The 22,308-nt window shown below is 40.5% G+C and overlaps 1 protein-coding gene across 13 annotated transcripts in view; it reads left to right on the top strand.

The window, feature by feature from the left end:
• The window catches only part of LOC148878776 (uncharacterized), a 58,951-nt gene that overhangs the window by 26,937 nt on the left and 9,706 nt on the right, over positions 1-22,308 (top strand). For all 13 annotated transcript variants that reach the window (XR_016103862.1, XR_016103864.1, XR_016103868.1 and 10 more), the window contains 5 exons: positions 12,352-12,435; positions 12,523-12,764; positions 12,874-13,090; positions 13,689-13,768; positions 13,848-13,932. Coding sequence is in view for 8 of the 13 variants with exons in the window: in XM_088960045.1 (XP_088816171.1) it covers positions 12,352-12,435; positions 12,523-12,764; positions 12,874-13,090; positions 13,689-13,768; positions 13,848-13,932 (708 nt within the window). In the remaining 5 variants the exon portion in view is untranslated. The remainder of the gene's footprint in view (positions 1-12,351; positions 12,436-12,522; positions 12,765-12,873; positions 13,091-13,688; positions 13,769-13,847; positions 13,933-22,308) is intronic.

Below are 22,308 nucleotides of genomic sequence, written 5' to 3'. Positions count from 1 at the left end.
AAAATTCAGGCATTGCGTTGGGAAATCTTTCTTAGAAAGGTAAACACTAGACCTGTTCATGGGTCAGGCCGGGCTTTCACTTTGTATTAACAGATTTTTTCAAGGCCTGAGCTCGAGCCCAACCCGACCATCGGGCCTACAACTTGGGCCCAAGCCCGGCCTTCATAAAAAGCCTGAAGCCCGGGCCTGGGCCCGAGCCCGAAATTTAGCCCATGTTGTTACTACTGCTGAAGCGGCTGAATAGAGAGAGAGAGTGAAAGAGAAATTATAAAGAAAAAAATAAAAAAATGTATATATTAAATTATAAATATATATTTCAATAAATATTATATTATTTATATATTTATATAATATATAAAATACATATTATGTATTTTATAAAATATATAATGCTGAGTCGGGCCGGGTCGGGCTCGGGCCCGACTTTTTTGACAAATCCCGAGTCCGGCCCATAACACAGTCAGGCTTACTGTGTTAGGCCCGAGGTCAGGCTCGTAGGCCTAATTACATGACCAAGCCCGACCGGGGTGCGGGCCAGGCCATCGGGCTACCCGGCCCATGAACAGGTCTAGTAAACACTTGTGATATGCTTCAAAAAAGAAAGCCAAATAAATGTCTATCACCTCACATGTGCTTCCTTTGCCTTGAAAACATTGAATACTTATCTCGTTTATTGCTTTTTTGGTCTTTTGTACTTGGTGTTTGGGAGTTTTGGTGTTTTCTTTTTGGTTGCAGGTAGACTTCTTCACAGGATGTAGTGAGTCTCTGCAGCTCAAGTTTCCTAAGACAAACAAGAAAGAGAGGAAGAATTATGTGGAAATCATTTCAGGCTGCAGTAGTGTGGACTATTTGGGAGGAAAGAAATGGGAGGGTCTTTAATGAGAAAAGTAGATTGAAAGAGGAAGTTTGTGAAGTTATAAAAATCAGAGCTGCACATTGGATAAAGACACTTGATGTTTTCAAAGACTTTTTAGTGAATGATATCTTAAGGGCATGGATTGAAGTGGCATTTTCTTATAAAGAAAAGGAAAAGGTGGTTATGGAGTGGTTACCCCCAGTAGCTAATAAAGTAAAACTAAATTTTGATGGAGCTCCATGGGAATCACTAGAATGGCAGTTATTGGAGGAGTATTTAGAGATTGTACATGGAAAGTGTTGGCCATTTTTTCAGGACCTTTGGAGTTGGGAGATTCACCGAAGGCTGAATTGACGACACTGTTGCAAGGCTTAAGACTTGCTAAACAATCAAGTTTTCAGCACTTGGAAGTAAAGGGAAGCTCAAAACCGATCATTTCTTGCGCCAAGAATAAACAACCTGTGCCATGGATCTATAGGCATGAGTTTAGGGAAACAGTGAGCATTGCACAAGCGGTGAACATTACATTCAATTGGTCAAAAAGGACTACAAATGGGATGGCTGATGCTCCAGCAAAACAAGGGGTACATAGGCAACAATTGTTTTGGGTGCTATTGTAACCTTTGTAACTTTGTTGGGGATTGGAGTTGTTTCTTAGGGGTGGCTAAACTCCTCATTGTATTAGCCTGATTCATCATTACTTAATAAAATTCTTAAATTTCTTGTTGATAAAAAAAAAAAAATTCCCACTAGTGCACTTTCTGTCAGCAATTGAATCAACCCAATCGACATTTGTGTAATCCTCCACCTTTAGGTAACCATTCTTCTTGAAGAGTAGCCTAGTTCCAAGAAACTTCTTAAGGTACCTAAGAACCCTATCTGCAGCCTCTAAATGTGCAACTCTTAGGTGCATGCATGAATTGATTAAGGATACCCACAACATAGGCGATATTAGGTCTTGTCATAGACAAGTATAAGAGTTTCCTCACAAGTCTTTGATACTGCTTCACATCTTTTACAGTCACTACTACAATCACCCCGTTTGTGAATTGGGTCAATAGGAGTGTCAACAGGCTTTGACCCTAACTTATTTATGTCATCCAATAGATCTAGGATATATTTCCTCCGTGAAATGAAGGTCCATTCTTGTGAGCAGGCAATTTCAATTCCAAGGAAATAATGTAAGGCCCCTAGATCCTTTGCTTCGAACTGTATAGCTAGTAACTCCTTCTGACTTTGTATTTTTGAAACTAGTCACCAATCATCACTATGTCATCAGCATACACTATTAAGATGGCAGTCTTGCCTTCCCCCCTCTTTTCAAAAAGTGTATGGTCTGACTGTCACTATTTAAAATCCATCTGTTATACAACTAAGTGGTACCTATTGAACCAAGTTCTTGGTGACTGTTTCAAATCATATAAAGATTTTTTTTTTTAACTTACATTCCTTCAACTCATTGCCTTGAGCATGAAAACTGGGAGGTTGAACCATATATACTTCTTCCTCTAACTTATCATTCAAGAAGGCATTCTTGATGTCTAATTGTTGTAGGTCCAAATCTAGGTTAGTTGTTAATGAGAGTAGGCCCCTGATAGAAATCATCTTAGCTATAGGGGTAAAGGTCTTTGCATGGTCCACTCCATACACTTGCGTGAACCCTTTTGCCACTATATGGGCCTTATACCTCTCTACTATACCATTTACCCTATGCTTCACTAAGAAAACCCATTTATACCCCATTGGTTCTTTCCCTTCTGAAATATCTACCAATTTCCATGTGCCATTTTTATGTAGGGCATTGATTTCTCCCTTCATTGTATCTATCCATTCAGGAACTGATAAAGCCTCTGTTACATTTTGGGAATAGGACATTGTCAATGGAAGAAAGGAAAACACAAAGAAGATGAGATGTTTTCATAAGAAACATAATGTGAGATGGGATGATTGGTGGTATATGATCTAGCACCCTTCCTTTTGGCAATGAAAGGTCCAAATCACTAATAACAGAGGGTCAATAGCAATAGGGTCAGGTACAATAGGAACAAGAGCATCTAGTTGAGGATCTGCCTCCGGAGAATCCAATGATATTGGTTGTATGACTTAAGGTTGCTCCATGGCTCTTGAACTTTGTTGACCCTTGCGACAATAGAGAAAGACATGAAATGGAGGAGTATCAAGAAGAGAAGGAAGCTGAACTTGAACTAGTTTCTCCTCAACCCTACTCTCCCTTGTGGAAAAATAGGAAGGAAGGGTTCATTATTGAGAAAGGACACATCAATGGAAACATAGTACTTATGCAGAGTGGGATCAAAACATCTATAAACTTTTTTAGACAAAGGGTAACTAAGGAAGACAAAAGAAATATCTTTGGGATCAAGTTTACCACGGGTAGGGGATAAATCATGGACAAAACGTCACCCAAAAACACGCATAGGAATAGAGAATAACGGGGTTTTAGGAAATAAGAGCTGATGTGGGGCCTTGTAGTCCAACAATTGAGAAGGCACAATTAATGACATACATAATAGACAAAACAATGTCCATCTAGAAACACTGGGAGACATTTTTTTTTGAAAGTATAAGGTAAAGTATTTCATTAATAACAAAGAGCCAAAATACAATTAAGTCTTTGTGCAATGAGAAGTTGTACAAAGAGACCCATCTTCAAGGAGTTGGCGGTTTTTTCTTTCAGCAACACCATTTTTTTGAGGAGTCTTTGTGCATGGGCTTCGATGAAGAGACTCACATGAAACAAAAAATTCAACAAGATCACCGTGATAGTACTCTACTCTTTAGCATCATCCAACTAGGAGATTTGTATCTCAGTCTGAAACTGGGTGAATACCATTAGTTTGAAATCTTTCACAAGTTTAGGCACTTCATCTTTGGAACTTATCGAGTAAACTCATGTGTAATGGGAGTAATCATTAGTGAGTGTGATAAAGTATTTATAACCATTCTCAGAAGGTAGAGTATCATGGCCCTTGTTAGAGTTAGCCGAATAAGGGTAGATTAGTCATCTCACCTTGGTTAAGTTATGAGCTTATGTGGCAGTCTTATTAGAGGTTCTTTGTCCCATACTTAAGTAGGGGCAGTTTAGTCCTTGTACATTTAATTAGAAGCCTAATCACTATTAAGAGGTCGACTGATAGGGTTTAGCTATCAAGTTCGACAGTTCTTTCATCTTCTTCTTCTTCTCTTCTCTTTCCTCTTCTCCTTACTGGTTCGGACTACATTAGCTACAGTGGCTACAGTGAAAACATGGTATCAGAGCGTGACAACTTCAGTTCGTGACCTGTTTCAGTTCGTGCTTCAGTTCTCTCCTTTTCTTCTCTGGGCTGTCAATGGAGAAAAGTGATTCGTCCCAGGCCTGAAACATCACAGTTTTTTTCTGGTGCACAGAACCTTCTTTCCTAAGAAAACAACTTCAGCAGTGAATGGTTGGCTGAAGCTCTCAAACGAAGGTTGGTTATCTCTCCTCTGTGTGCTGTTGGTATTTCTGGGTTGAAAATCTTCAAGAACTTGAGAGGACTGATCAGAACCTAGAAAACTAAGTTGGTTGTTGCCCTGGTTCTTGGAAAAATTCCAAGAACAGGCTGTGTTTACAGTGACCAAATGGTGTAAGGGCTGCTACTGTAGGTGGCCGAATGGTGCAAGGTGTAATGCAATGGTACTAGTTGAGTTTTTTTTTGTTGGTCTTGTGGTGCCCTCTTAAAAGCGTTAAAACAGGTCCGTATTGTGTGTGACAACTATGGCTGTGTGGTGGTGCTTGTAATGCACGAACTCTTGACAGCAGTAGTGGTGTGACAGCAAGTTGAGTTTTTGTTGAGTAGTTGTGGTGGTGTTTGTAATGCACAAACTCTTGACAGCAGTAGTGGTGTGACAACTAGTTGAGTTTTTGTTGAGTAGTTGTAAATGAGCTTACATGTGGTTAGTAAGTGCTGAGTTAATGTCGGTGTAGTCTGTGTTTTTTTTTTGTGAAATCAGTAGTGGTGTGGATAAGAACAAAGGCGTGTGTATCTATCATTGTGTTTAGGGACTGCTGTAGGTTCTGGAGCATCAAACTCTTGACAGTAGCACTTAGTTGGTGATTGGGAATTCAAATTAGAGGCAGCATTGAAAGAGTATCATGGCAGCAATGGGAGGTGGCTCTAGTGATCAGAAACCTAGTGTGGTGGTTTCCTCTGACTATCTAGGTGTACAGATGACCTCAATTAAACTGAATGGTGAGAACTATGTTCCATGGGCCAAGTCGGTGGAAGTTTTCCTCAAGGCAAAGAGAAAAGTGAAGCATGTGAAAGAAGATAAACCACCGGCTGGCTCTCCAGGGTTTGATGATTGGGAACAGGAGGATGCTCAAATCATGACATGGCTATGGAACAATATGGAACCCAAAATAAGTGCCAACTTCATGTTCTTAGATACAACTAAGGACATATGGGAACATGCCAAGAAGCTGTATTCTGGGCAAGATAATACTACAAGGGTATATCAGCTCTATCAGGAGTACTTTGGTCTGCAACAAGGAATTAAAACCCTAGAAGAGTACTATGCCAGTATGAAGAACCTCAGAAATGAACTCAATGTCTATCATCCTCTCACTCCAGATGTTAAAGTTCAGCAACAACAGAGGGAACAACTAGATGTCACAAGGTTCTTAGTGGGGTTGAAATCAGAGTATGAACCAGTTAGAGCCCAAATATTGGGGGGCTCTACCCTTCCTACACTTGAGGAAGTGTTTGCTCGGCTCCGCAGGATTTCTTTGGGACAGATAGAGAATCCCACACAGTCTGATAGATCAGCTTTTGTAACAGCCAGAGGAGGTGGACATGGTACGAAAGGGGGAGGACATGCCTCCCGAGGAGGTCGTGGTGGTTCCATATTTGTCCGTGGTGGTGGTCGTGACTCAGGGGGAGGCCGTGGCAAAGAAAAAGGCAGCTCTACAAGGAAGTGTACCCACTGTGGCAGGGAAGGACATTCCGTAAATTTCTATTATGATCTTCATGGTCGTCCTCCCTCTAAATGGGCCAATCATGCTATTGCTGGTGGGGTTGATGTCAGTGATAATCAACAGGCAGACCTAACTCCTTCCACATCTACATCTGTTTCCGGAAGGGAGATGGTGAGTGTACCGCGTGATGAGTATGAGCGGTTCCTACAGTCCACTTCACAGCACACTACTGCTACTCTTGCCCACTCAGGTATAGCTTGCCTGTCGTCTAAAACCTCTCATTGGATTATTGACTCTGGAGCCTCTGATCACATGACCGGGACTCCAGGTGTGTTCTCTTCTCTCTCTGAAACTTCCACATCTCAAACTGTTACCCTTGCCAATGGTTCCTCCTCTCCCATCTGTGGTGTTGGCAATGTTGACATGGCTTCTCTTTCTTTATCATCTGTTCTATATGTTCCTAAGTTTCCATTCAATCTTATGTCTGTTAGTAAATTAACCAAGACTCTTAACTGCTCTGTTACTTTTTCCCCTTCTTCTTGTGTTTTTCAGGATCTCAGGACGGGGAAGAAGATTGGTGGGGGGCATGAAGCTGGTGGATTGTATTACCTTGACAGTGGTGGATTGTCAGTTGCACTTCAGACTTCACTCACTCCTCTACAGTGGCATTGTCGACTGGGATATCCTTCTCTCAAGGCACTCAAGATACTAGTTCCGTCTTTGAGTCATTTGTCAGTGTTACAGTGTAAGTCGTGTTAGTTTGGGAAACATTGTCGTGTTTCCTTCAGTCCTAGAGTTGAAAGTCGTATGTTGAGTCCTTTTGCTTTGGTTCATTCAGATGTTTGGGGCCCGATCAAAATAGTCTTATAATGGTTACAAGTATTTTGTCACTTTTATTGATGATTGTTCAAGAATGACATGGATTTATTTAATGAAAGAAATGAGTGAGTAATTTTCCATTTTTCAAAAATTCCATGCTGAAATACGTACACAATTTGGTGTTCCAATCAAAGTTCTTCGTTCAGATAATGGTCGTGAATATTTTCTAACTTCCTTTCAACAGTATTTAGAGCAACATGGCATCATTCATCAAACTTCTTGTGCATCCACTCCTCAACAAAATGGGGTGGCTGAACGGAAGAACCGTCATCTCCTTGAAACAGCTCGGTCTATTCTTCATCATATGAGTGTTCCTAAATGGTTTTGGAGTGATGCTGTACTTACTGCGTGTTTCCTCATTAAACGGATGCCCTCCTTTATTCTTCATGGTCGGTCTCCCTTCTCTATCTTGTTTCCCACCTTGTCTCCCTTTCCATTAACACCTCGTATCTTTGGCTGTGTGTGCTTTGTTCACAATCTGAGTCCTGGAATAGACAAGTTGGATGCACGCTCCATTAAGTGTGTCTTTCTTGGCTACTCTCGGACTCAAAAAGGGTACAAGTGTTACAATCCCATTACTCGGAAGTGCTATGTCTGTCCTGATGTCACCTTTTTTGAGTCTGTTCCCTTCTTCTCAGGAACTGAAGCATCTTCGTCTCCACCTTTACTTCCTCTTCCTCTTCCTCTTCCGGTCAGTGATCCCGTTCCGGGTGTTCCTGTTGGAGTTGACTCGTCATCTCATCCAGTGCAGATCCCTACTGAACGACCACCAATTCGGCAAGTGTATACACGTTGAACGACACCGGCCCCTCCTCTAGCTTCTACCTTGTCCGTGTATCCTGTCGTTGCTCCTGTTGCTGAACCTTCAAGACTTGACCTACCCATTGCCTTACGGAAAGGTAAACGTAGTTCTACTCTCCATCCCATTTCCAATTTTGTTTTAGTATCTCGCCTTTCCGCCTCACATCGCCAGTTTGTTTCACTATTGTCATCTATTTCCATACCTAACAATGTCCAAGAGGCTCTTAGTTCACCTGGGTGGAGGCAAGCAATGGAGGAGGAACTCTCTGCTCTTCAACATACTCACATGTGGGAGCTCACTACTCTTCCCCCTGGTAAGCATGTTGTGGGTTGTAAATGGGTGTATACTGTTAAATACTTGCCAGATGGTAGTGTGGAGCGTCTGAAAGCCAGACTTGTTGCTAAAGGGTATTCACAGTTGTATGGAGTGGACTATATGGAGACCTTCTCTCCAGTGGCTAAGATTAGCTCTGTCTATGTGTTAATTTCCCTAGCAGTTATGTATGATTGGCCCTTATTTCAACTTGACATAAAAAATGCCTTCCTTCATGGTGACCTTATAGAGGAGGTATATATGGAGCAACCACCTGGGTTTGTTGCTCAGGGGGAGGCTGGTAAGGTGTGCAGACTGTAAGGTGTGCAGACTGAAAAAGGCAATTTATGGGTTGAAACAATCGCCTCGTGCTTGGTTCGGGAAGTTTAGTGAAGTGGTGAAGAATTTTTGAATGAAACAATGCTAGGTTGATCACTCAGTGTTCAGCTATGACTCAGAAGTTGGAAAGATTTTATTAGTGGTCTATGTGGATGATATTGTCATAACTGGCAGTGACAAATTGGGGATCGACAAACTCAAGGTCTTTCTGCAAAATCATTTTCAAACAAAAGACCTTGGGACATTGAAGTATTTCTTGGGTATAGAAGTTGCTAGATCAAGACAAGGTGTAAACCTGTGCCAAAGAAAATATGTTCTCGATCTATTGGACGAAACAAGACTGTTAGGTGCAAAACCGGCTGAGACTCCTATGGAACCAAATGTTAAGTTGAGCGGTGATACAGGGGGAATATTTGATGATCCTGGAAGGTATAGACGACTAGTGGGGAAGCTGAACTATTTGACTATCACGAGATCAGACATCTCCTTTGCAGTCAGTGTGGTGAGCCAATTTATGCAGAACCCTCGTATATCTCACTGGGATGCAGTTCTTAGAATTGTAAGATATTTGAAGGGAGCTCCAGGTCGTGGGCTATTGTATAAACCAGGAGGAAAACTTGAAGTAGTTGGGTACACGGATGCAGATTGGGCGGGCTCTGTGTCTGATAGAAGATCTACTACAGGTTACTGCACATTTCTTGGAGGAAATCTTGTGACGTGGAAGAGTAAAAAACAGACGGTTGTGGCTAGAAGCAGTGCTGAAGCTGAGTACAGAGCCATGGCACACACTACATGTGAATTAGTGTGGTTGAGGAATCTCCTACAAGAAATCGGGTTCCACATGGATAAACCTATGAAGTTGTACTGTGACAATCAAGCTGCGCTCCATATCTCATCCAACCCTGTTTTTCATGAGAGAACAAAGCACATAGAGATTGATTGCCACTTTGTGGGGGAGAAGGTTCTTACTAGAGAGATAAGCACATAACATGTAAGCTCAGGTGATCAGTGGGCAGATTTGTTTACAAAAGCCTTAAGCTCAGGGAGAGTGAACTATATATGTAACAAGCTGGGATTATATGATATATATTCTCCAGCTTGAGGGGGAGTGTTAGAGTTGGCCGAATAAGGGTAGATTAGTCATCTCACCTTGGTTAAGTTATGAGCTTATGTGGCAGTCTTATTAGAGGTTCTCTGTCCCATACTTAAGTAGGGGCAGTTTAGTCCTTGTACATTTAATTAGAAGTAAACGGTCAGCTACTGTAGCTACAGTGAAAACAGCTCCAAACATCAGAATAAACAATATGAAATGAGAAATCTGATCTTTTATTGCTTAAAGGAGAAGAATTTCTACATTGTTTACTTAATTGACATGTAAGACACTATAACTTAGTTACTAATACGGACTTGGAAGAATTCTGAAAACAAAAGTTTGAAGGGCTTAAAGGACATATGACCTAGGCGATTATGCCACAAATAAACTTGATGGACTTGTAGACTCAGTAGCCGCAAGAACAAAATTATTCTCCACCAACTTGCTACATTCCACCAAGTTTCCTCTACCAATCGTCTTCTCGGAGTCCAGATCTTGAAACACACAAGAATGTGGAAGAAAGGTCACTGAACAATTTAATGAGCAAGTAATACTACTGATGAACAACAAAGTAATGAGCAAGTAATACTACTAATGAACAACAAAGTAATGAGCAAATTAGGAACATGAAGCACATATGAAAGGGAGAAACCAAATAGTAAAGAAACAGATCCTTGACCGGTAATGGAAGAGAAAGACCCATCTGCTAATCTCACTGTTTCTTTACCAGAGAGAAGGGTACAGGGCTGAAATAAAGTTGACTTAGCAGTCATGTGATTAGAGGCTCCACAATCAATAACCCAAGGAGATTCGAAAGACTAAGAGGACACATGGAAGGTGGAGCCAGTGTTACTTGATGTAGACACAAAGGAAGTGGAGGGGTTAGCATCGGAGTCCATTTTCCCAAGTGCCCTACCGTACAATTCCAAATGATCATGAAAGGCATTACAAATCCTCCTTGGGATTGGAACCAAAAGGATGATCCTAAGTTTTACTCACAGTAGAACTATTTGATTGTTTTTCAGAAGCCATATTTGTTGTGGTGTACTTCTGACCAGGTTTTTATTCTATTCTTGTGCTGGTTTCTTACTCAGCTCCTGTGCCCACTTTGACTTTTCAACCAAATCCGAACAACTGTCATGAATATGTCTCGGCCTCTGACAATAAGTGTACCACAACTTATCTTTCTCATCTTCTTTCTTCTGAAAATCACCCTTGTCTCATGCATACTGACGCTTTCTTCTAAGGATATTGACTTCCCCTTAGGAGGATTCATTGCATTTCTTCTACTCTCCTCGGATTGGACCAAAGCATACACCTCTAGATAGGAGGGTCCTTGTTGCCCAGAATCTGGACTGTAATAGGTTCATAAATAGGGTTCAATCCAAGTAAGAAGGCAAACAGATGTTGCTGAGACAAAGGTTCTTATAATCCTTAGCACCCTTATCACTCTCCCATTCAATGATCTGATAGTAGTCTAATTCCTTCTAGATAGATGTGAGAGTGTAGTAGTAAGTAGATAGACTATGCCCCCTTGCTTGCATGTAGAGGACTCTGCTTGCAACTAGTAAATTCTAGCGTAGTGCCTCTGTTTAGAGTATGTGGATTTTGCATACTCCCAGATCTCATGAGATGTATCTGCCCACATAAAGTTCTGCTTAATTTAAGGCAGCCTAGAAGTAAGCAGCCAAGACATAATCAAGCAATTCTCTTTGTTACATTTATCTTGTTCAGCAGTACCCGACTTCAGTTCCTTCACTATACCATTTATATAGCCACTCTTTTCTCTAGTTATGATGTAAGTTTCATCTCTTTAGACCATGCCTGATAGTTCTTACCATTAAGAGGGTGATGATCATAGGAAAATTCATATTGTCTGAACCATGTTAATCCCTCCTTGATTTTAGGTCACACCAAACGTAGTTGAGTCATCTGATGCCATTGGAGCAACACCTTTACCACACTTCAGTACACACTGAATTTCCAAAGGAAAAAAAAGCTCCACTAAAATCTATATCAGCATCGTATGAAGGATTAGAGGCACTTGCTTCCTCAAGGGGAACTGTTACACCTGAGCCACACCAGACTACTTTCATTCCTGGGAAAATTGAACTACTCGCAAAACCAGGTCACATGATCTCAACACAAATACCAACTACCGTTGTACAAATAGGTCATACCAGACCCAACAGGGCACACACCACATTATCAAGGGATGACATGATCCACAAACAGGGGTTAGTAGAGATCAAACCTTCTTCATAACATCCAGATACCACGATTACAGTCTTTTCTTGGCACTCAACCAAGAGAAAAAGGAAACACCTCCAAAAATGGTCTCTGATCAGTCCAATAGGTTTTCTCCTGGGCTTTGATACAAAACACAAAGATACCAGTTATCACTTATCAGAAATAGAATGAGAAAAAACAGTAAAATAGGAGTGCTGTTTACAAAATACAGTAAAATGACCAGAATGCCCTTGCAGCACATATAGTGAAAGTACAACAAGAATTATTGGCATTTATTATGCTTCCTAGTCATTTTATTGGTTGTCAATATATATTGGCAACATTGAATAAATTACTTCAGTTCAGTTTGGCACAATATTTGAGTTCTCACTAGTGTTATTTGAAAAGGATTCTTTTATGGTTGCTAAAGGAAAAATGAGTTCATAAATGAATTTTTTTTGATAAGTGGTGTATATCATGTATGTATTTGTTTTAACATATGACAAAAAGGTGCCACCTTGAATTACAAAATATACATAGATAATGAATTAAACCATATACTAGGAATAGATCAGATCAAATATTTTTATGTCTGGGAAAGGATCCATTTTAGATGGTGACCTTGTGATTGAAAATGTGAAAATTATAATAAAATTGTTTCATCTCACATTTTGAGCAAATAAGCTCTGATGACATCCTTCACCCCTAGCATGGAAGCATAATTATGCTCATAATTCTAGATGGCTTGTTAATTAAGTTCTATATTTTATGCATTGCATCATGTATCATATGCAAATGCTTTATCAGTACCTGTTTCTCTTAAAATCCTTGCTTGTCAATGATCACTTAATTGTCTTTTTCGTATTTTCTCTAATATTTCTTGACAGGTGAGAGTTTGTAAGGAGAAGACAACAGGCCATGTATATGCAATGAAGAAACTTAAAAAGTCAGAGATGCTTCGTAGAGGCCAGGTATACAATTTCCTGAACTGCCAATTGATCTTTCTGGACTTTTTTTCTCTTTATGCTTAGGTGCAATTTGCTTTTAAATCTGTTCAGGTTGAACATGTTAAGGCTGAGCGAAATCTACTTGCAGAAGTTGACAGCAACTGTATTGTCAAACTTTATTGTTCTTTCCAAGATGAAGAGTTTCTGTATCTCATCATGGAGTATCTACCTGGTGGAGATTTGATGACTTTACTTATGCGAAAAGATACCTTAACTGAAGATGAGGCCAGATTTTATGTAGGAGAAACAGTTCTAGCTATTGAGTCTATCCACAAACATAATTACATCCACAGGTTTGTGTTTTTTATGTATTTTTTGATTATTGATATCCTATTGCTAAACTTCCAAATGTTGTCCTCTGACTAAACCAGAATGGTTATTCATGTCTGGCACATGTTACAGAGATATCAAGCCTGACAACTTATTGCTTGATCGACATGGCCACATGAAGCTCTCAGATTTTGGACTATGCAAACCATTAGATTGCAGTACTATCCAGGAAAATGATTTTAATGTGGGACAAAATATTAATGGGGCAGTGAATGATGAACGCCCTGCTGCACCAAAGCGTACACAACAGGAGCAACTACAGCATTGGCAAAGAAATAGAAGGATGCTGGTAAATTCCTTACATCTTGTTCGGTTGTTCCTTCACTCAACAATCCATTATTGTACAGAGTCTGCTGTCACTTTGTGTATCAAAAAACAAATTGTTGCTTAAGGGAGTATAAAGGAATTGTTGTTTATGTTTTTGTATTCTCATGATGTTTCTCCTATGTTTGAAAAAACCAATGTTTGCTAGGTGGTAAGCAGAACCACTGGCGGTTGAACTGTGCAACCTGGGAAATGGCCACCTTTCTGGGTCTATTTACCACCTAGTCTATTATTTCGCAAAAAAAACTGTTGATTTGGTCCATGAACTGCTGACCCAGGTGGACTAGCCATCAAACCATGCGACACAGATAATGGTCCTTGGGCTTCTAACTGTTTTTTCTATTCTAAATATTCTATTATGTTGGTTATGACATCATGGGCCAACCTGTTCAAACCGGATGGTTGAACTGTGATCCGGAAGGCAAAAGCGGTTCTTTTTTCAGGTCATTTTTAAAACATTGGAAAAAATTTGTACTCTTATATACGAGTGTTGTGTATCAATTGTTCATACTAGATCTAGATGTGGCATAACAAACTTTGCTGTTGATATTTAAATATTGCAGGCTTATTCTACTGTTGGTACACCTGACTATATTGCCCCTGAAGTTTTGCTGAAAAAGGGCTATGGAATGGAATGTGATTGGTAAGTAATGTTTATGTTGGGAATTCTTGTGTTTGGGCAGATATTTTTATGTAACATATCTTTTAAACCTTTTCCACAGGTGGTCACTTGGAGCTATCATGTATGAAATGCTTGTGGGTTATCCTCCTTTTTATTCAGATGAGCCTATGTCAACATGTAGGAAAGTAAGATCAGAATTCTTGATGAATCCCCATGTTTCTTTGTTATTGTCTTAGATATGTTTTGCATTGGCACATGTAAGCAATGTTCTGAATATTGCAATCACATTGTGATTCATAAATTGTAAAGGAGATTAAGTTGAATGAATCATGAATTTTGTTGTAAATTGTAAGGTTTTCTTCTTTGATTTTCCAGGAATTATTAAAGAAGTAAAATATTAAAGAATTTGCCAAAAAGGATAATTTGATTTTTCACGTATTTCTATCCCTAAGTCTATAACTGTAATATAAATACTTGGTAGAAACAATTTAATTACTGGCTGCCATATGGGCTGTTGATCGGGGTGATGTAGTGGACTTTTTGAGATCTAGATTGAAGTGGCTAGGATAAGGGTATTTGAGTAGCAGATCTTAAGTGGGGGCTCATATGCTTTGAGGAGTAGTTTTGGGAATTCATGAGGAATTAAGAGTAGATGTTTTGAGAATTATGTAGCATCGGGTCCCAATGTAAAATAGCTCAGTAGGAAGATAGAAGTAATGCCATAGGGATGTTCGTTCTTTAGTGGTAGAGAAGTGGGGAAGAAGAAGGACAAATTGGAAGTCTATTGTTAGAGCTAGCCGAATAAGGGTAGATTAGTCATTTTATTTCTGTTAAGTTATGTGCTTATGTGGCAGTTTTAATGGAGACTTCCTGTCCCATACTTAAGTGGGGGCAGTTTAGTCTTTGTACTACTAATTAGAGGCTAATCCATATTAAGGGTCGACTGATAGGCTTTAGTCTATCAGGTTCGACTGTTCTCTTCTTCTTCTTCTTCTTCTTCTTCTTCTTCTTCTTCTTCTTCTGTTCTTCTCCTGGTTCGAACTACTGTAGCTACAGGACAAACATGGTATCAGAGCAGGACGTTGCTCTCTAAATCTCCTCACCTGCTCCTTTCTGTTCGTGACCTCATTTTTTTTTCCTTTCTTTCTGGGCTGAAAAATGGAGAACACAGATTCGACCTAGGTCTGAGAACACTTCAGTCCTTCCTCTGTGCAGAACTTGACTGTTTTTCAAGAAAAAAAAACTTCAGAAGTGGATGGTCGACTGAAGCTCTCCATCGAAGGTTTGTTACCTTTTTTTTGTGTGTTGTTAGTATTTCTGGGTTGAAAGCCTTCAAAATCTGCTGGGACTGATCAGAACCTAGAGAACTAGGTTGTTTGTAGCCTTGATTCTTGGGAAAAGGTCCAAGAACAGGTTGTGTTTACATTGGCCGAATGGTGTAAGGGTATGTTTGACCCTTTTATATTGGTCTGTAGTTATTTTGAAGCCTTTGTTGGTCACAAGTGACCTGAATTGAATGATAGGTTACTGCAGTGGCAGTAGTTGATGCTTTCTTTGGACTTGTAGTGCCCTCTGAAAAGGTCAGACAGATCTGTACCATGTGTGACAGCTATGGTTGTGTGGTGGTGCTTGTGATGCTCAATCTCTATTGAGCAGCTTCAAGAGGGCTTGTATGTGGTCAGTGAGTTGCTAAATTAATCTCAGTGTGATTCATGGTTTTGTGAAATCAGTAGTGGTGTGAACAAGAACAAAAGTTTGTGTACCTATCAACTGTGTTTGGGGACTGATTGATTGTGACTGGCTGTGAACAGTAGTGATTGATTGTGACTGGTTGTGAGCCTATCATCTGTGTTTGGGGACTGCTGTAGTGTCTGGAACATCAAACTCTTGACAACAGTACTTAGTTGGCGACTGGGAATTCAGATTAGAAGTAGCATTGGAAGAGCATTATGGCAGCAACTGGAGATGGTTGTAGTGATCAGAAACCTAGTGTGGTGATTCCCTCTGACTATTTGGGTGTGCAGATGAATTCAATTAAACTTAATGGTGAGAACTATGTACCACCATGGGCCAAGTCAGTGGAAGTTTTTTTCAAGGCAAAGAGGAAAGTGAAGCATGTGAAGGAAGGTAAACCACCGGCTGACTCTTCAGGGTTTGATGACTAGGAACAGGAAGATGCCCAAATCATGACATGGTTATGGAATAATATGGAACCCAAAATAAGTGCCAACTTTATGTTCTTAGATACAACTAAGGACATATGGGAACATACTAAGAAGCTTTATTCTAGGCAGGATAATACTACAAGGGTATATCAGCTCTATCAGGAGTATTTCGATCTGCAGCAAGGGAATAAAACCCTAGAAGAGTACTATGCCAGTATGAAGAACCTCATAAATGAACTCAATGTCTATCATCCTCTCATTCCAGATGTTAAGGTTCAGCAACAACAGAGGGAACAACTAGTTGTCACTAGGTTCTTAGTGGGGTTGAAATCAGAATATGAACCAGTTAGGGCCCAAATATTATGAGGCTCTACTCTTCCTACACTTGAGGAAGTTTTTGCACGGCTTCATAGGATTTCTTTGGGATCTACAGAGAATCCCACACAGTTTGACAGATCAGAATTTGTGATAGCCAGAGGAGGTGGACGTGGTACTAGAGGGGGAGGACATGCCTCCCAAGGAGGTCGTAGTGGTTTCGTATTTGGCCGTGGTGGTGGTCGTGACTCAGGGGGAGGCTGTGGTAAAGGAAAAAGTAACTCTACAAGGAAGTGTACCCATTGTGGCAGGGACGAACATTCGGTGAATTTCTGTTATGATCTCCATGGCCCTCCTTCTACATGGGCCAATCATGCAATAGCTGGTGGGGTTGATGTCAGTGATAACCAATAGGCAGATCTAACACCTTCCACATCTACATCTATTTCTGGGAAGGAGATGGTGAGTGTACCCTGTAATGAGTATAAGAGGTTCTTCCAGGCTACTTCACAGCATACTACAACCACCCTTGCCCACTCAGGTATAGCTTGTCTGGCATCCAAACCCTCTCCCTGGATTATTGACTTTGGAGCCTCTGATCGCATGACCGGGACTCCAGGTGTGTTCTCCCTCTCTGAAACTTCCACATCTTAAATTGTTACCCTTGCCAACGGTTCCTCTTCTCCCATCTGTGATGTTGGTAATGTTGACATGGCTTCTCTTTCTTTATCATCTATTCTATATGTCCCTAAGTTTCCATTCAATCTTATGTCTGTTAGTAAATTAACCAAGACTCTTAATTGCTCTATTACATTTTTCCCTTCCTTTTTGTGTTTTTTAGGATCTCAAGGCGGGAAAGAAGATTGGTGGGGGGCATGAGGCTAGTGGATTGTATTACCTTGACGGTGGTGGATCGTTAGTTGCACTTCAGACTTCACTCACTCCTCTATAGTGGCATTGTCGACTGGGATATCCTTCTCTCAAGGCACTCAAGATACTAGTTCCGTCTTTGAGTCATTTGTCAATGTTACAGTGTAAGTCGTGTTAGTTTGGGAAACATTGTCGTGTTTCCTTCAGTCCTAGAGTTGATAGTCGTATGTTGAGTCCTTTTGCTTTGATTCATTCAGATGTTTGGGGCCCGATTAAAATAGTCTTATAATGATTACAAGTATTTTGTCACTTTTATTGATGATTGTTCAAGGATGACATGGATTTATTTAATGAAAGATCAATTTTTCAAAAATTCCATGCTGAAATACATACACAATTTGGTGTTCCAATCAAAGTTCTTCGTTCAGATAATGGTCGTGAATACTTCCTTACTTCCTTTCAACAGTATTTAGAACAGCATGGCATCATTCATCAAACTTCATGTGCATCCACTTCTCAATAAAATGGGGTGGCTGAACGAAAGAACCGTCATCTCCTTGAAACTGCTCGGTCTATTTTTCCTCATATGAGTGTTCCTAAACGATTTTGGAGTGATACTATATTTACTGTGTGTTTCCTTATTAATTGGATGCCCTCCTTCATTCTTCATGGTCAGTCTCCCTTCTCTATTTTGTTCCCCACCTTGTCTCCCTTTCCATTAACACCTCGTATCATTGGTTGTGTGTGCTTTGTTCACAATCTGAGTCCTGGGATAGACAAGCTGTTTGCACGCTCTATTAAGTGTGTCTTTCTTGACTACTCTTGGACTCAAAAAGGGTACACGTGTTACAACCCCATTACTCGGAAGTGCTGTCTGTCCTGATGTCACCTTTTTTGACTTTGTTCCCTTCTTCTCGGGACCTGAAGCATCCGTGTCTCCACCTTTGCTTCCTCTTCCTCTTCCAGTCAATGATCCCGTTCCGGGTGTTCCAGTTGGGGTTGACCCTTCACCTCATCCAGTGTAGATCCCTATTGAATGACCACCGATCCGGCACGTGTATACTCATCAACAGACATTGGCTCCTCCTCTAGCTTCTTCCTTGTCTGTGGATCCTGTTGTTGCTCTTGTCCCCAAACCTTCAGGACTTGATCTTTCCATTGCTTTACGAAACGGTAAAAGTAGTTGTACCCTGCATACCATTTCCACTTTTGTTTCAGTCTCTTGCCTTTCCACTTCACATCGCCAGTTTGTTTCACTGTTGTCATCTATTTCTATACCTAAGAATGTCCGAAAGGCTCTTAGCGCACCTGGGTGGCGGCAGGCAATGGAGGAGGAACTCTTTGCCCTTCAGCATACTCAAACGTGGGAGTTCACTACTCTTCCTCCTTGTAAGCATGTTGTGGGTTGTAAATGGGTGTATATTGTTAAATACTTGTCGGATGGTAGTGTGGAGCGTTTGAAGGCCAAACTTATTGCTGAAGGTTATTCACAGTTGTATGGGGTGGACTATATGGAGACCTTCTCTCCAGTGGCTAAGATTGGCTCTGTCCGTATCTTAATTTCCCTAGCAGTTATGTATGATTGGCCCTTGTTTCAACTTGACATTAAAAATGCCTTCCTTCATGGTGACCTTATGGAGGAGGTATATATGGAGCAACCACCTGGGTTTGTTGCTCAAGGGGAGGATGGTAAGGTGTGCAGACCGAAAAAGGCAATTTGTGGGTTGAAACAATCGCCTCGTGCTTGGTTTGGGAAGTTTAGTGAAGTGATGAAGAATTTTGGAATGAAACAATGCCAGGTTGACCACTCGGTGTTCAACTATGATTCAAAAGCCGAAAAGATTTTATTAGTGGCCTATGTGGATGATATTGTCTTAACTGGTAGTGACAAATTGGGGATCGATAAACTAAAGGTCTTTCTGCAAAATCATTTTCAAACAAAAGACCTTGGGACGCTGAAGTATTTCTTGGGTATAGACGTTGCTAGATCAAGACAAGGTGTAAACCTGTGCCAAAGAAAATATGTTATTGATCTGCTGGATGAAACATGACTGTTAGGTGCAAAACTGGTTGAAACTCCCATGGAGCCAAATGCTAAGTTGAGCAGTGATACAGGGGAAATATTTGATGATCCTGGGAGGTATAGACGGTTAGTGGGGAAGCTGAACTATTTGACTATCACGAGACCAGACATCTCATTTGCAGTCAGTGTGGTGAGCCAATTTATGCAGAACCCTCAGATACCTCACTGGGATGCAGTTCTTAGAATTGTAAGGTACCTGAAGGGAGCTCCAGGCCGTGGGTTATTGTACAAACCAGGAGGAAGACTTGAAGTAATTGGGTATACAGATGCAGATTGGGCAGGCTCTGTGTCTGATAGAAGATCTACTACAGGTTACTGCACATTTCCTGGAGGAAATCTTGTGACATGGAAGAGTAAGAAGCAGACGGTTGTGGCAAGGAGCAGTGCTGAAGCCAAATACAGAGCCATGGCACACACTACATGTGAATTAGTATGACTGAGGAATCTTCTACAAGAAATCGGGTTCTCCATGGATAGACCTATGAAACTGTACTGTGACAATCAAGCTGCACTCGACATCTCATCTAACCCTGTTTTTCATGAGAGAACAAAGCACATAGAGATTGATTGCCACTTTGTGAGGGAGAAGGTCCTTACTGGAGAGATAAGCACAGAACATGTGGGCTCAGGTGATCAATGGGCGGATTTGTTTACAAAAGGCTTAAGCTCAGGGAGAGTGAACTATAACAAGCTGGGATTATGTGACATATATTCTCCAGCTTGAGGGGGAGTGCTATAGCTAGCCGAGTAAGGGTAGATTAGTCATTTTATTTCTGTTATGTGCTTATGTGGTAGTTTTAATAGAGACTTCCTATCCCATACTTAACTGGGGCAGTTTAGTCTTTGTACTACTAATTAGAGGCTAATCCATATTAAGGGTCGACTGATAGGGTTTAGTCTATCAGGTTCGACTATTCTCTTCTTCTTCTTCTTCTGCTCTTCTCCCGGTTCGAACTACTATAGCTACAGGACAAACATCTATCTATGGTGGTTAGCTTTGATGCCCAGTCCAAGGTTAACACATCAGCCAAGATTCTTTGACCTTCTCTTTCTGATGCAAGTGTTTGAGTTGGTACCAGCCATAGAGGTATGGTCAAGGTTTCTCTAGCTAGTTTGAAAGCAACACAAGAGAGGTAATTGTCATTTCTCTTTCTTCTAGGTTGGTGGGAAGGGAATGGATGAGGGACGATAGGTAGTTGGCTGGTCTGATGTGGAGAAGATCTAGAGAAGCTTCCAGAGATCCTGTTGGAGGAAATTCCAAAGGGAGTGGGTTGTAAGGATAAAGGGGTTAATGTAAAAGCCCTAGATGGAAAGGACAGTGAAATCCGTAATGTGATTAATGTTGGAGGTTACAGGGGTATATTTGTAATGTTGATAAATTTTGGGGACATATGTATTTATGGGAGGAAGAGGGGCCTGTGTGAAATTCTGATATAATTGGGTGCTTTGCTTATTTAAGCCATTGGTTGTGTGCTAGGGTTGTGTGAGAGTGGATATTTTGTTTTGAGGAGATTAGTCATCTCTTGTTCTCTTATGCTATGTTTGGTTTGAAGGAAAATGTAGGGAAAGGAAGGGAAACGTAGGGAAACCTTTACAAACCTTGTATTGGTTTCCTTGTCTTTCTCTACCTTTTCCTTCAAACCAAACATGGCCTTAGTGGACACATTTCCCTCTCTTCCCGTGGATGTAGGCTACTAGGCCGAACGACACTAAATTTTGGTGTTTTTTCTATTTCATCTTCCTATTTTATTCTTGATTTTCTATTCCTTTCCTGTTAGTTGATGATTAGTTAAGAAGACTGTTTATTTTTTAGGATGCCCAGATTCTCTGATAGAAGGAACATGAGGTTAGTCTTGTAATAAATTAGTCTGATATGGCATCATTCCCAAGATTTATTGGGGATTGAGTGTTCAGTGGTTAGAGATTCTGATTGGCAAGTTAGGGGTGGATTTGGGTTGAGTTAAAGATGGATTTCAGGGTGTCAAAAATGGTGACTCAATGCTGAGAGGATAATAGAACAGGGTGGTGAGGTTGTTTCCATGGAAGCTTTTAGTTGCACTAGTAGTTGATTCAAATGCACCAAAAACCTTCAGTTGGTGCATCACTAATTTGTTCTCAGGGCTGAAGAGTGGTCTGTGTGGGTCAGGCCCCTGTAAGAGGTTCAAAAGATAATATAAAAGAAAAGGGAACAAAGGACAGTTCCATAAATTATGACAACCTTCTGTGCAATATTCGCTGATTATAAATTCTCTAGATTAATTTAACAGTTTTGGGTCAAGGGGGTTCTTTAAGGGCTGAGCTACTGGCCGTACAGCAGGGTTTGTAGTTGGCAAAATCCCTAAATTTTAACAACCAGATTGTAGAAGGTGACTCTCAAGTTGTTGTAAGAAGCCTATGGGTCAGCAGGGAGAACTTGTTTGGGGAAGGATAAATGGGAATGCTAATGTATTGAGTTAAATTGCTGATTCAATCTCAATGATGTTTTGGGTGCAAGCACTTCTGCTTCGTAAATTAAAATCTGTTTCAATTAATAAAGTAAAAGTTACCAATCAAAAGAAAAAGAAACTAACATTTAGGGTCTAATGAAGTGATACTGGGGTTGGCAATATATGCAGTAGTTTCAAGCTTTATTGCGATGATTTGATGAAGAATGTTTGCAATAGCTTGGAATCTGAAATGTAGGTAGACTCAGACTGTGGAAATGAGGTTGGGGATGTACCAATTAACATAGTGTTACTAAGCAATAAAATTTATTGAGATTGAGAAGGCGATTGAAAGAGAAATCCAAGTGGGGAAGAATTTGGGAGTGTTAACTATAGGGGACCAAGAAAAAATATTTTTTATGGAACCAGAAGAGAGAATTGAGCATCCTTCATCAAATTGGGACTAGGTATTGCAGATTGTGGGGGTTGAGTTGGTGGTGGTTAATAGTATGGTGTTGGCATTTGATGGGTGTACAGAGGGTTGAAGATGCTGAGGTATAAACATGTTAAAGGGGCCTATATTCGGGTTATTGCCTTGTTTGATTTTATTGGGTTGAAGTCTGTTTTTGAAGATATTTATTTTGCTTTTCAGGTGTTATGTTGGTTGGGGAGGTTGTTTGCCTTTTTTTTTCAATCTTGCATCAG

This window comes from Nelumbo lutea, chromosome 1 (genome assembly GCF_056320005.1).
Source record: "Nelumbo lutea isolate HS-2025 chromosome 1, American lotus-T2T, whole genome shotgun sequence".
Classification (NCBI taxonomy): domain Eukaryota; kingdom Viridiplantae; phylum Streptophyta; class Magnoliopsida; order Proteales; family Nelumbonaceae; genus Nelumbo; species Nelumbo lutea.
The sequence above is the reverse complement of the archived record's forward strand: the minus strand, read 5'-3'. Positions and strand labels throughout refer to the sequence as shown.